Source organism: Chinchilla lanigera, unplaced genomic scaffold, assembly GCF_000276665.1.
Source record: "Chinchilla lanigera isolate Chin_1 unplaced genomic scaffold, ChiLan1.0 scaffold00024, whole genome shotgun sequence".
Lineage (NCBI taxonomy): Eukaryota > Metazoa > Chordata > Mammalia > Rodentia > Chinchillidae > Chinchilla > Chinchilla lanigera.
In genome coordinates this window covers 5,467,654-5,482,588 of record NW_004955425.1, presented here as the reverse complement: position 1 = coordinate 5,482,588, position 14,935 = coordinate 5,467,654, and the positions used below count along the sequence as shown (strand labels likewise).

General features: G+C 46.0%; 1 protein-coding gene across 2 annotated transcripts in view; it reads left to right on the top strand.

The window, feature by feature from the left end:
- LOC102029532 (amyloid beta A4 precursor protein-binding family B member 1-interacting protein-like) overlaps positions 1 to 14,935 on the top strand; it is a 112,213-nt gene that overhangs the window by 16,829 nt on the left and 80,449 nt on the right. Inside the window, exons 1-3 of one of the 2 annotated variants that reach the window (XM_005385894.2) lie at positions 1,021 to 1,924; positions 2,248 to 2,509; positions 3,951 to 4,144. In XM_005385894.2, the coding sequence (XP_005385951.1) occupies positions 1,842 to 1,924; positions 2,248 to 2,509; positions 3,951 to 4,144 (539 nt within the window). In that variant the 5' untranslated portion in view covers positions 1,021 to 1,841. Of the gene's footprint in view, positions 1 to 1,020; positions 1,925 to 2,247; positions 2,510 to 3,950; positions 4,145 to 14,935 lie in introns of those variants that run through there. The other variant, XM_005385895.2, reaches the window with a different exon arrangement.

Genomic DNA, 14,935 nt, shown 5'->3' with positions numbered 1-14,935 from the left:
TGTACAGATTTAATGCAATCCCAATCAAAATACTATTAGCATACTGCACAGAACTAGACAGAATATCCCTACAATTCATTTGGAACTAGAAGAGACCTAGAATCGCAAAGCAATTCTGGGCAACAAAGGCAAGGCAGGAAACATTAAAATTCCTAATTGAAATTATACTACAAAGCTACTGTGATTAAATCAGCATGATACCAGAAAAAAAAAAAAAACAGACCTCAGTATCAGTGGAACAGATTAGAGCATGGACACCCAATTACAAAAATACTCACCATCTTAACTTTGACAAAAGGGCCAAACATGTTCACTGGAAGAAAGATAGCCTATTTACTAAATAGCTCTTAAAAAGCCAGATTTCCACATATTCAATGCTAAAACTAGACCCATGTCACTCATTATGCATTAAACTAAAATCAAAATGGATCAAAGATCTAAATATTAAAGCACAAATAGAAAATCTGCTAGAAGATAGAATAATTAGAACTCATGAAGATATAGGTGTAGGCAAAGACTTCATGATCAAAATTCTGACCACATGGGAATTATTCCAAACAATTAACAACTTTGATCTCAACTCATTAAAAAGCAGTTGTACATCAAAAGAAATCAGGAATAGGGTGAAAAGACAACTCACAGAATGGGAAAATGCTTTAGCTAGTTGTTCTTCAGACAAAGGACTAATATTTAGAAGATATAAACAACTGAAAAAAAACAATCAGATCTCCCAAATTTAAAGATCCAATTCAAAAATAGGCATCTGAGATGACTACACACTTCTCAGATGAAGAAATACAAATAGCAAATACATAAATAAATGAAAAAAATGTTCAGCATCACTGGTCATTTGAGAGATGCAAATTAAGACAACACTGAGATTCTGTCTCATTAAATAAACAAGAGCTATTATCCAAAAGTCAACTAAGAACCAATGCTGGAGGGATGTGGGGAAACAGAAACCCTTCTCCACTGTTGGTGGAAATGTAGACTGGTGGAACCACTGTGGACATCAGTGTGGAGATTCCTCAAAAGACTAGGAATAAAGGTTCATTTGTCAGAGCTACTCCTCTTCTTGATATCCTGCTCAAAGACATAAAAGCATATACCACAGTGATACTCACACACCCTTGTTCATAGTGGCACAGTTTGTAGTAGCCACTCTAGGAAACAGCTCAAGCGTGCGTAAGAACGGTCATGGCAGCTTCATATTTCAGGGTAAACCCGGGAAACAGAAAAATGGCCACCAGCAAATGAGGGCTTGAACAAGTTGTGCTTCATCCACACAATGGCGTGGGATGGTTCTGGTACGAACAAGCAAGCACAGCTGGAGCTGAGCTTCAAGAAGACTCACCAAGCAATATTGCTACTGAACCTCTACAACATGCAAACGATCCAGAAGTAGGGACACAGAGCACACGGTCTGTCTGGGAGCATGGGATGGGAGGACAGGAAGTGATAGCTCTGGCCACAAGAATGTGTACAAGGCTCCTTCATCAGCAGGGGGTGATGATATCCACAGCCTTGCAAAGACCTCGCCTGGCACTCATTGCCTGCTGTCCCTCTTCATAGGGTGTAATGGTACTGAGTACTACGGTGTGTGACTAAGTTCAGTAACTATGTGTAAATAAGTAATCACTCCAATGCATCTGAAAGGTAAAACCTGCTTTGAATCCTCCACGTGTAGATAGGCAGTGATTATAATTGTACACTTTTACATTTAGGAAGAAAAATTATTATGGACATTTGTGGTTTATCACAACACTCCCTATTGGAACTGCAAGAAAACTGACACCAACCCATGAAAAAAGTCCTCCTAAATTTGGACAGATCACTAAGAAATGATGTTGAGCACCGCACCTTCACAGAAAATGGACCCTCTGGAAGGAAGAACACACTTCACGACGTGCCTGCCACATCTTAGGTATCTACACAGTGGCTGCACTAAAACTTCAAAGTTCACCTGAGTCTAAAATCACACTCAGACTCTCTAGTTCTTCATTGCTGTTTCGAAGGAGCACACAGATTTGCTGCAACACAAAAAGAAAGAGAGGTTGTAGTCTTCTTATGCCGGGGGGAGGGGGGGCTCCGCTAAGGCCCCCAACACACGACCTCACTTCCTTGGCGACAGGTCCAAACAGAACTTAGAACCCTGTGGGCACTAGGCACCATAGGTTAGTGCCAACTGCCTTCCCAGGCACTTAGCTGGACACAGGCAGTAGTAGAAATGCTGTGTTGCTTTCCCAGGCCTCGAGGCACCAGCCTCAGGACCCCGCGCAGGGAAACCGTGTGGCAACGAGTAAGAGGATGGTTCACTCAGCCCAGACGCTTCAGGACACTCACCAGGAAGCGCCCAACGGTCATGGGCCACACAGGGCAGGGCTCTGCAGACCCAGGCCCCATGTACCCAGAAACAAATGGGAGCCCAGGACGGGTGTCCCTACAACTAGCGATCATCTGCACGGAGCCTCCGAGTCCGGTACAGGTCTGTCTGGACCTGACCAACACTGTGAGTTCCCTGCAAAATTTGAACACTCCATCCTCAGTGTGTTTGGGGGTGAGGGAGGGGGACAGTTTCCTGCTTGAAGTCAACCTGGACAGGCCCACGAGTTGCCGGGCCCAGAGCCCGGGGTCCCGTCACAGTCCCCCTGAGGAGAGGGCTGGCAGGATGAGGAAGGCAGTGCTCAGTGTTAATGCAAAGCCGGCAGAGTCATCTCCTGTCCTCCAGAAGTGGCAGCCTGTGACAGGGCTGACTGGGATGTGGGGAGCACAAGGTGATCAGGGGCAAGAGAGGGGCAGATACTGCTCAGGCAGAGCCTCATGCTTCCTGCCAGCTACTGGGCACTGTCCCAACAGAGCTGCACACAGGACACTGGTGTGGAGCACGTCCCTGGGGGCCCGTGGTGTCCCTACACCACACACGGGGATGTAGTCACAGCACATGCCAGCTCAAGCGCAGCGGCTGTGTGTGTGTGTGTGTGTGTGTGTGTGTGTGTGTGTGTGTGTGTGAGGGCCAAGGAGGACAGAGAAACCTGGGCAGCCAGATGACACCTCCAGTACCTCCTTCTAGGAGTGGAAAACAAAGCACCTCTGGTCTTGCTCCCAAAGGAATCTGGGGTTTATGTCTTCAGCCACTACATACTCTGTGCTTAGGCTCTGCCTTGGCCAGCTTCAAGGTCACTGCGCAGGCTGGGAGCATCAGAAGAGCGACAGGGACAGTAAGTCTCCGCACTTACTGCCATGATTGAATTCTATTTGCTTCTGGAACTGCGGGGCCCAGGATCTGTGGGGCATCTGCCTGAATGTCCTTCCACCCTGTCTCCAGCTCTGTACACATCACCCATGGGCACGGGTGTGCTCAATGAAAACATGAGACCCTGGCTACTTTTTCCTTTTCCCTGGCACCTGCTGTCCCCTAGAACCCACGCGGGCCCCGTAGATCACAGGGTGGGTCACAGGGTGGGCCCCTCCCCCCTCCCTCACCTCGGCTACATGATCCTCTATCGGGCTGGCAGTGAACTAAGCCACTCTGCCTTGCTAGGCGAAGGAAGACTGACCTGACCCTTTCTGGGGACTTCTCAGCAGAAACCTCTGCAACATTCTGTGTGATTTCCTCAATGGACCTGTCCCCCTAGGATGAGCATCTGTTTTCTCATCTCTACAAAGGGAGGCTGTCTCAAGCCTCACGGTTTCTTGTTCTTCGTGCCTGCAGTGATAGAGAACCTCTCCACAGCCTGTGAGCTGGTCTGCAAAGGCTAGTGTTTGGAGGTGTGCTCTCTGAACTCGCGCTTTTCACAGGAGAACCCCTTTAGTGCTGGGGCCCTCCCGTGACCCTTCTGCCACATGAGCCTCTAGGGAACACTTGGAGTGTGCCCTTTGGTTCAGCCCCAAGCCCTCCTGAGTGGCTATGTTTGGGGCGCCAATTCCACCTCCCCACTGTCTCTTTACAGAGTGGAAATCATTCGGCCGAGAGCCTGGAGGAGGTCTGCACCTTGAGCATGGTGCAGGCAGATGGGCCTCACACTCTGATGGAGCCCCTGGAGCCGGCCTTCCTGGGCAGCAGCTGCCCTAGCCCCAGCCCCTCCCTCCTGGACTCCTCCAGCGCCACAGACATTTCCAGCCTGCAGGCCCTGATGCTGGCAAGGTGAGTCCCTCTCTCAGCAGCCCAGTGGCACGTGGCCACCTATGGATTCAAGGCTTGGCAAAGGGCAAGCCCCTCTCCCAGCCTCAGTGGATGACTCTAAACAGTGGGGTGCGGTGTGGAGCAAGAGCACAGGGTCCCTCAGGATGAAATGGCACCTTGATGCCAAACGCTGACCCTGGCCTTGGCCCTGCAGAAGACCTGCTGTGCTTCTTCGCACGGTGAAGCTTCCTTCCCCACTGGGAAGCTTGACCTCGCCTTCACTGTCACCTGCACTCGGGGCAAGCTGTTCTGATCATTTGAAAGGAGACTGCAGGCTCACTCTACAGGTGTCAGGGTCTTCCTAGAGCAGCCACCCTTTGGGGATGCCCAAGGACCTAAGGCCACACGCACATCACGCAAGAGCACATGGGGAACATATATCCACCAACAGACAGGAAGGCACACTATGTGTGGACACTTTCCTAGAAACACCGCAGATGCAACCAGCCCTGCCCTTTTGGGGTGCAACGCTATTTGAGGGCCAAAAATTCACCTGGACTGCAGAGTAGGTATTGCTCCCATTACGACGAAGGGGACGCTGTCCTGACTCTCTAGATGTGGATGCACAACAGCACAGGAGGAGCTCCAAAGGGAACTGGGAGACACACCGCTCCATGAACTGGAGAGTGGGCTCCCCCTCCTGCTGGTAGACTCTGACTGACCCCTCCCTTCTCAGATATTCAGGGAGCAGCGACCCTGTGCCCTCAAGTGCGAGGACACAGCAGATCCCAAGCTCTGTCTTCAGTGAGGTGACCTGCCACTGCGGAGGGGCAGGAGACCCCGTGTCAGGCTTCCCTGAAGGAAGGCACAGGCGTCACTTCACTAAGCAAGGACTCCCTCCCATAGAGCCTTCTGTCAACCTCTTGGGGCTGCCTGGGGCCACAGTGCCCCATTGGGCACCGGGAGGGGAAAGGATCAGGCTGGGCACCTGCACACACTGGGCAGGAGGCCTATGGGGCCGCCGTACAGGTGACCTAGTGTGGGAGGAAAGGCCATGCCTCTCACTTTGCTGCCCCTCTGCCTGCCCCAGGTCCACCTCTTCTGGCCTTGACTCCGCACTGGAGCTGCACTCCAAGGGGGATCCCCCAGCTGAACTTCTAGACCAGCTGGAGCCTCCTGAGCCCCCTGAGGAAGAACTCCAGGGTAAGGGCAGGGCTATAGGCCTGTGGGCAGGGCATGGGCCTTGGAACACACCAAAGCTTCCACATGCTGGATGACCCAGGAACACTGAGACACCCAGCAGCCCCTGGGGGGATGAGGACCTGGGGCCGTGTTGGTGCACACGGCTGTCTCTGGCAGGCAGTGGGAAGGTTTTGCCCAGGAAAGAACACGCAAGGTTGGTGAGCTTTTCTCCTCTTGCAGCTGCAGGGCCAGCTCCAGCCCACGCTCAGGTCCCACCGTCAGAGCTCGAGCCAGTTCCACCGGCAGCTCCCTCACCAGCTCGAGTACCACAGCAAGAGCCGGAACCTGGATCCCCTTCTCCACCAGCTGCAGACCTGCAACTCCCGGAGGCTGCACAGCAGGGCTCAGCTCTTCAGCTCTACCTGTGGGCAACTCTTGACCCACACCTGCCATTCCCCTGTCTCGTAGATTTGCTTTGCATTGTATCTCTTGCTATCCTTATTAACCAGAGCTATGTCAATGATAGAATTTAAATAAAATGTAAGGTTTAGTCTTGTTTAAAAGGCTTGCCGTGGCGTTAAGTGCATTCTCAATAGCATACAACTTTCACCGCTGTCCTGTTCTAGAACATTTTCCCCAATTCTGTACCCAAATGGATCTCCTCCCCTCTCTGTTGCTGCTAGATCCTGAACACCATTCATCTGATAGCCCTGTCATTTCCCCATTCTACACTTTTTCACAACACGGCAATCACATTGGCATTGGGTTACAGAACCAGGGAGGGACTGTTTCAGCTTGCTTTTTCTAGATATGGAACATTCTAAGTAGATTTTTCAAGTATTTCTCATCACATATTCAGGAGATTATCCAGTTCTTTTTGTCAGACAAGAAATATTTATGGTATTCAAATACAGAATGCACTGTGACTGAATAATTAAAGAAAGGACATAATGCGGGTCATCCCACCCTGGACCAACAGCCTCCCTAGCGGTGTCCATACTTCCTGTCTTCCTTGTGGGGCTCGGATCTGTGTGATTTTGTTGCTGCATGGGGAGTGTGTAGGCCGCAGCTCTCCTGTAGTCCTCTGTACGCCCTGGAGACATGGTCCTGTCTAGCAGGCCTCTCCATTGGCATTTTCAGAGGCCGTGATACACAAGTGTCTCAGCAACCTCTGCTCTGGACTTTTTCCTATCTTTCAGCTCATACCAGAGCTGACGGAAACATCTGCCACCATAAATCGCATTTTCCATGATGGATTCCTAGCAGTGGAGTTAGTGGGTCACAGTCACAGAAGTGGGGACAGACATGTGCTCACCTTACAACTGTATTGTTCAGACTGCAGGAAATTTTAAAACAGAGAAAGGAGAAGAAAGACAGAAAGCTTTTCCTAATCTTAGTGAAGTGTGCACATGGTAAGATTATCAGTGAGCAGACATCTCTGTAGTGATTGGGCCCTTCCAGGACTTGTGAACCAGTGCAGAAAGTGTGATGGTACCTAAAGTAGGGGAGAGCCAGGTGTAGAAGCTAAGGGCACTTCTGCCCAGTCCTTTTTCAGAACTCTGTGGAGAAGGGTTTTGATCAGCTTATACCAATGAAGTGGGCGTGTAGGCCTGGTTCATCAGAAGGTCGGCCTTTATACCCCCTCTCAAGCTTGTCTTGGCTCTTACGATGTATGTACAGGTTCAGAAGTTCCCAGACTGCCCTGTGGCCGGTGAGGTAGCGGATCAAATTATCAGCTTCAGAACTTGCTATAACAGGGCCTCTGTGGCAAGATAACTATAATACCAAGGCTGGAGGATGTAGGCAGACAGGGTCTGACTGAGACTTGGGATCTGCCGTCCTGAAGCATATCAAGTGGAGTGAGTCTGCACTGAGGAATATCTCCATCGGTAGGGGAGTCACCATTGCAAAGCTCCTGAAATATGACTATGCTAGCTACCCTATTGCAGAGGTTGGGCCTAACTCAAGTCAAGGCTCATCTTCTCTACCAGAATGAAGTCCACATGCCTGGATATGATCTGCTAGAGAAGTGGGAAGTGGGAAAGGATGAAAAGAAAGCTGACTCATCTATTCCAGATGGGAGGGGCTGGGGATTTAGCTCAGCGGCACAGCGCCTGCCTGGCAAATGCAAGGTCGTGAGTTCAATTCCAGGTACTGGGGGGGAAAAAAAAAAAAAAAGAGTATTCCAGATGGGAAAGAATTAACTTTGCACTCAGAGAGATCTGGACTTTGTTCTCACCTCTTGAGATGTAATCTTTAATATTTCTGGATGGTCTTGTCCAATAAGCGTGTCGTTGTTACCTGAAGGTCAGCAGTCATGTCTGAGCCTACACTGACAATGTTACTGTTGTGGGCTTTAAGCCATGCATTATCTACTCGACATGTGGAGAGGCTGGAGGTGAAGGTCAAACAAACAAGTAGTCAACCATATCTGCTGGTGGTCAACTACACCTTTACGACCAACTTCCAATAAAAACTCTGGATATCAAGGCTCAAGCGTGCTTCTCCAGCTGAGAACGTTTTGTGTATGTTATCACGTGTCGTTGCTAGGAGGAGGTACCACTGTTTACAGAAACACTGGGAGAGGACATCCAGAGGCCTGCTACCTACAACTCTCCTGGAATCTGTCCACTGTACCTATTTCTTTGACCAATTTTAATCTATACAATTTCCCTTTCTGTAAAAGAGAAAACACTGAGATGTGTTAGATTTAATTATAAGGGCTAGCGAATTGGAGGAAGGAGAAATAAGAGAATTTAATCTGTTAACAGTAGTGGGATAAACCAACAGAAAACTGTTCCTTATTCCTAAATGTATGTTGAAATCTTGACTTATAACCCGAGGTAGCTGGTCACTAGGTTCCACTGTGTCTGCCTAAATTTAGGAATGACCTTTCTGGACTATTAATCCAAATTAATGTTCTCCTGTTACGAGGTGTTTGAGGTGTTGGAGTCTCCTTGTAGAGATGGTTTCTAGGTTCTTTCTGTCCTAAACAAAGAATTGGTCATGATGACTGGAAAAACTTAGTGAGGTTTTACATTTATTAAAAATAGGAAAAGGAATATGCTCTGCAGAGCAAGGGCCAAAAAACAGGAAAAGAAGTATACTCTATAGGGTGAGAGTGGACCACTGCGAAAGAGAGCACCCTCTTTTGCATCTAATACTCAGGCTGATGTGAAATCTAGGCAGTCCTATCAGAAACCTGCTCAAGTTCTTGCAAGAAGAATTGAAGACAGCACACTTTGATTGGTTCCAAATGGAGGGTTTCGGGAAATACTCTGAGCATGTGTTCTGGAGCTCTGTGCCCCACAGGTCGTGCCTACTCCCCCAGTCAGTGTGCCATGCCCTAATCTTGTCTCAGTCCTACCTCAAAGCTTTCCCCACTTCCCTTTGTCCTGCCTTTCCTATCCATAGTCAGTGTAAACTCAATGTAATCGATTTATGCTTTTCTTCCCCAAATTTCTGTTATAAAAATGTTCTTGGCTCTTGGGTTCAGCTGACATGTTTTCAACTGCTATTTTGTCTTGGAGCTGCTGGTTTCAGAACTTGCCCCAGGCCCTAGTCCTTTTGTAGTCTGCATCTGGAACAGCTCAATACATCATTCTATTTCAGGGAAACTCCATTTAACAGCTGTAATACACTAGTACTGTTAGAACAGCGGAGCTGAGGAAGTCACTTCTCTCCACCCCTTTGCATCTGGACAGCACCTGAGGGTCAGTCCTCCTTTTATTGTCCTAAGAGAGGTAGAAAATAATATAACTAAAACCCAGGAAATTTTTTTTTTAAATAAAAGGAGGAAAACATTAACAGACAGACAACATTTTACAAAATAGCAAAAGAATAGTACACACAATACAGAGTTACAAACAAAGTGGTAGGAAATTAACAATGCTTGTTGTATTACATATTGATACCTTCAAAGTAAACCCAGGAAATTTTTGAAGTTCTAGGCAAGAGCACATGTACTTTGGATCTCCTGGCCTGACATTTACCCTACCTGAACCTTATGAAGGCTTCATAAATATGCACTACATCTGATATGTAATTAGGATCAGAGTGAATTCTGGGACAAGCATGCATATTGAAATCCGCTAAAGATGAGTCAGTACCCTGTCAATCTTACCTAAAAACTCAGTGGGAGGTGCTTGGGCTGGAGTGCATATCCTTTAAATTCTGAAAGCTGGATTCATCTACGCATAGTGCCTTTTACTTTCCTGTTGTCACAGTGCCACTTTTCCACTCACGCCATTTCTTTTTTGTCAGCATAGTCTTGCTCTGAGCCTATTTTCCAATGATCTTCCATAAGTGTAGCTGCTTTTAACTTGACATTGGGTGTATGCTTTGCAATTCTTTGTGCAACGTACACAAGATCCTGGAGTCTATCAGCTGGATCCACCACCCAGTAACAAAACTGTAAGTAAAAGCAGAACACCTTTCCAAGAGTCACACCTGTGGATCTCGTAGTGAATTTCTGAAGCTACAGGTGACCTCTGAGACTGGTGATACCTGAGTATTCCACAGAGACTTTTTCACCTGAAAAGACCAGGTAGAAACATTGCATCCACTGGAGAAAATCAAGGGGACTGACTATTCTACTGAATTTGAGTGGTGCTTTGTAATACATGCCCTACTAGTGCAGCAAGTAAGGATTCTTTGTTATACCAAATAAGGTCTGCATGAAAGGGTCAAGGTTGGTAATTCTTTCTTTCTCAGAGTATAAAAGAGGGATATAAGCACTGTCTTAAACATTTTTAAATTTTTAGGTAAGGAACAGAAGTGCATTAGTCTAGCTAGACATTTTTATAAAGCCCAATTGGAGGTATTTGGAGAGAGCTAAGTTTCAGCTTATTTTAAGCACAAACTTGATGACAAGTAGAGGTGCATATCAACAAGGTGTTGACTCAAGCACAGTTGAGTTCCTCATCCCTGGAAATCTTGGCCGAGAGGTTGATGACCTCTTGCACTGAGTTTGTGTATGGAGTTAGAGTTGACTTTCAAGTTATAGGCCAGGCTGAGGGGCTGTGACTGGGATGTAAAAAAACAAGGCCAAATATCAATAATTGGTGGTGATACAATATATAGATATATTATTCTTTCAGCATAAGTTTGAATTTTTTAAAAATTGGAAAGCAAGAGAAAAATAACATATTTGGAAAATACTAGATGGCTGTAATCTTCAGTCATTTTAGAAAAAAATAGAAACAACATATGAAGATTAAAGCTAAGGATAATATTTCATCTGATGAAAATATGTAAGAATTCCTGGGTTTTTTCTTTACCATATAGGTATTTAGTCCTTTTGTATTAGTGATCACTATGAACTGAATTGTGCCTCCCATTCATATGCTGAAGCCCTAATTCCCCATGTGAACATATTGGGAGATAGGGTGTTTAGGAAGTAATTAAGGTTAAATGAGGTCATAAGGTTAGGTCCTTAATTTGGTAAGATTGCTCCCATTATAAGAAGAGGCAAGTGTGTGGGATGGGGAGACAAAATCAGAGCAGAAGAATGGAGAGAAATATCTTTCTCTCTGTCATGAGAAGACACAGCAAGAAGACAGCCATTTGAAAACAAAGAACAGTCCCACAGAAACCACTGCCAGACTTTCTTCATGTACATTCTTGCTTCTAGAACTGTGAGAAAATGTCTACTGTTTAAGCTACCCAATTTTATAATACTTTGTTACGGCAGCCCTGGCAGACCAAGACAGCAATCCTTTAGCAATTCACTGACTTACTTCCTGTCTGGGTAATATTAGTTATGTACAATAAGGAATATCCATACACCTTAATATATTTAGTATATTAATAATAACACTTCTGAACTTAGTTTTCAGATGTGCTATCCCACAAACATACAAGGCAAAGTGGGTAATGGTGAAACCAATTATTGCAGAATTGACTCAAATGCCTCTTGTCCTACAAGGAAAAGGTCTGAGAACAAGCCACTCTATCCAATAAGAATGACCCAGCTAAGTAACCACTGACAAAGCCAAATTAGAAACCAGAAACTAGCTTTGTACACATATTAATAGCTGAGCAGAGAGCTGAAATCTCACTGTGGTGAAAGTCCTATCTGCTGAAGGTTGTAAACAGAACTGATAGCATCACAGGAAGTGAAACTATTTTCTTGGTCTCTATGGGGGCAGCACCATCAACCGCACTCCCTCACAATCACAGAAGGGAGCACAGGCATCGGACCCTTCTAGCTGCTCCTTTTCAGGACACTGACATCCCTTTTCTTGTTGCCTGATATTGCCGGGCACTTCCCTCCTGTGCTCATGAATATAAATGGCCTATTTATATTTCTGTTTCCTTATGTTTCCTGCAGATTTGTTCCCCATGTATAATGTATGTTCGGGGAATGAATGCAGAGAGTCTGTCAGAAAACTTTTAGTGCAAAAGCTAGCCTTTAACTCTGCAGAGCAGTGCCTCGGAGAGGGGAGATAATAAGAGTGTGGTGTTCCTTACCTTCAGCTCTTTTCCCTAATACACTTGTGGTGTGTGTGTGTGTGTGTGTGTGTGTGTGTGTGTGTGTGTGTGTGAACTTGATCAATGTCTTGCCTCTCTATCTAAGTCATTGATCAGGCTTCTAAACTCCAAATTTTCCCTCTTCCTCCCATCTCATCCTCACTTTCTTCTCACTTCCCAGACTCTGCAATCAATCCTTGCCTTAGCCAGAGGATGTTTAACAAGCTCCACACTCAATTCTAAATGGCTGTTTCAAGCCAGGTGTGGTGGCCCATGCCTATAATTTTAGCATTCTGGGAGGCTGAGGCAGGAAGATAGCAAGTTTGAGTCCAATCTGGGCAATTTATTGACCTAGCAAGACTTTATCTCAAAACATAAATAAGAAAAAGGACTGGGGATGTAGCTTAGTTTAAAGGTTCTTGGTTCAATCTCCAGTAAAATAAATAAATACATAAATAAATAAATAGTTAATTCAGCTCTCACCTCCACTGCAGTTCTAGCAGAGAGAATCATGCCTTACCTCTGAGCCCACTTCCCATTGCTCAGTCCTCAGTTCCCTTTCTGGATTTTCTACCCAGATCTCCATGTTCTGGGACCATCATGGAGGAACCTGTTGGGAGAAATGTAGTGTCTGAGTGAAAAAATATGTCACAATTACTGGAAGATGGATGAGAAGTAAAATCAGGGAGACTAAACAACAGCATACCAAGGCTGGGCATCGCACTCTGAGATGGGGATCAGCAAGCAAGTGCTTCACTAGGGTGTTCTTTTGCAATCAGTCATGGGGAAGGGGAGGGAGGGGGGTAGGATGGAGAAGAGTGAAGTAGCCCTGCAATGCAGCTGCAAATAAAGCCTCCACGGATCCTGTGAGGATTTCTGAAGACAGGATGAATGATTAGAGGTGACTTGACTTTGGGGAGGTCCCAACCATCCATTGTCCATCAGCCACCGCCTTTGAAGACTGAGACAGTTCCTCCAAAGGGGCTTACTCAGAGGGCCACTGTTAGCAACAAGAAGAATAAATCCTAGGGAGACTTAACCTTTCTTAGAGGAGAACAACTTTGTTCTGAAGAGACATCTGGGTGGTGCAGCCTTGCCTTCCCTACCCCTACTCTACCAAGGAAGCAGCATCACCTCCTCCGCTTTGTGTAGAAGTTTTTAACCTTCCAAGCTAGAGGCTACTGCAAACTTCAGTCTCAAACACTAGGATTAACTACCTTTGTAACAAGCAACCCTAGAGGAGGCTGGACAGACACACTGAACAGCAGAGGTAAAACTTGGAGAGGACAGATTAAAAAAGAGGACAGAACCTGTTGGAAGGTCAGGAAATTTGGGAGGAGGTGCGCTAGCGAGCTGCACAGTGAACAGCCAGCATTGCAGACAAACCAAACTTGGATCAGGTAGAGATGAGACGCTCCTGCAACTGGAAAATGATTGTCCCAGAAGACTTCAGGCTGGGCATCATCACCACCTCATCATCATCATCAAAACCAAGAGGAATGACAGAAGAGAAAAATCAACTAGAAAATACGTGAACAGAAACCATTCTCCTAGCCCCACAGGCTTAGGGGTTTCCCCAATTCTCTTAAGAAAAAGGAAGAGAACACTTTATGTATTTCCGTATTTCACAAATGGTTTCCTATGACAGATACTTGGCAAGAAGGGCAAGAAAACATGTCAGAATATTCAGTTTACTCTGTATAAATTATGCTACATTGGACATATTTTTTCTCAAAATCATTGGTGAAGTAATTAGAGACAATGCCTTTAGTTACTTTTGTAAAATCCAGAGTTAAAGACAACTTCCACTGTGATTATAATGCTGGTCTGGATAGCTCACTCACTAATTCTAAAATCTAGAAGAGCCACTTTGTAGCCTCCCCATTACAGAGGAGCACTGCCTCAGGGCTCACGCCTCCTGGAGTAGGCTACATACATGGCACATAAGTAGAAGATGAAGGGCCCAGGAATGAAATCATCATAAAGGATAATTTTAAAATGAATAAAGAAGTCAGAAAGCACAACATTGGTTAGCACATATGGATCTAAGCAAGGTCATCCGCCATAAAGGGATAAGAAAACAACTCAGATGTTTGGCCTATTTGGGGGTTATCTTACATAAAGGAAAAAAATTTTAGATAATAAATTATTTTAACTCTTTTAAAAGATATATATTATAAACTAGGCATGGTGGTGTAATTTCAGCTACTCAGAAGGCTGAGGCAGGACGACCACAAGTTCAAGGCCAGTCTGGGCAACTTTTAGTGAAACTGTCTCAAAACAAAGTATACAAATGATTAGGGATGTAGCTCAATGGTAGGCCACTTGCCCAGTATGCACTTGTGTCTGTGTTCAATCTCCAATGCTACAAAAAACAATTATGTATTACAGGGGTTGTGGATATTTCTCAGTGGTAGAGTGTATACTTAACCATGCAGGCAACCCTGAGTTCAATTCCTAGCACCAATAGATAAAAAAAAAGTATTATATACCAGCTACTCTGATAGGTCCTGAGGGGAGATTAGGAGATAAAGCAGACCAGAATGGCTATGTTCTTAGAGTTGAAGTCTAACGAAGGAAATAGACAATAAAGTAAAAAGAGGAACACAAAGTGTGTTGCTGAGGATGAGTACAATAGAGAAAAAGCAGGAAACAGCAGTGCTGGGCAGAAGTAGGGCCCCACGGAGAAGGTGATCCTGGAACAAAACCTGCAGGAAGTAAGGTAATCAGCATTCTCTGTAGGGACAGGAGGGAGGACCACATCTGTGTGCTGAGAAAAACAAGGGGACCAGAGCAGCTGGAGTGGGATATGTGTAGTGAAGGGGAGGTGAGATCTTTGTAGTGAAGGGTAGGTGGGGTGTTAATAGTGAAGGGGAAGTGGAGTATGTGTAGTGAAGGGGAGGTGAGATCTGTGTAGTAATGGGGAGGTGGGGTGTGAGTAATGAAGGAGAGGTGGGGTATGCGTAGGGATGGGGAGGTGGGGTCTGTGTAGTGAAGGGGAGGTGAGATCTGTGTGGTGAAGGGGAGGTGGGGTGTGAATAGTGAAGAGGAGGTGGGGTATGCATAGTGAAGGGGAGGTGAGATCTGTGTAGTGAAGGGGAGGTGAGATCTGTGTAGTGAAGGGGAGGTAGGATATGTGTAGTGAAGGGGAGGTGGAGT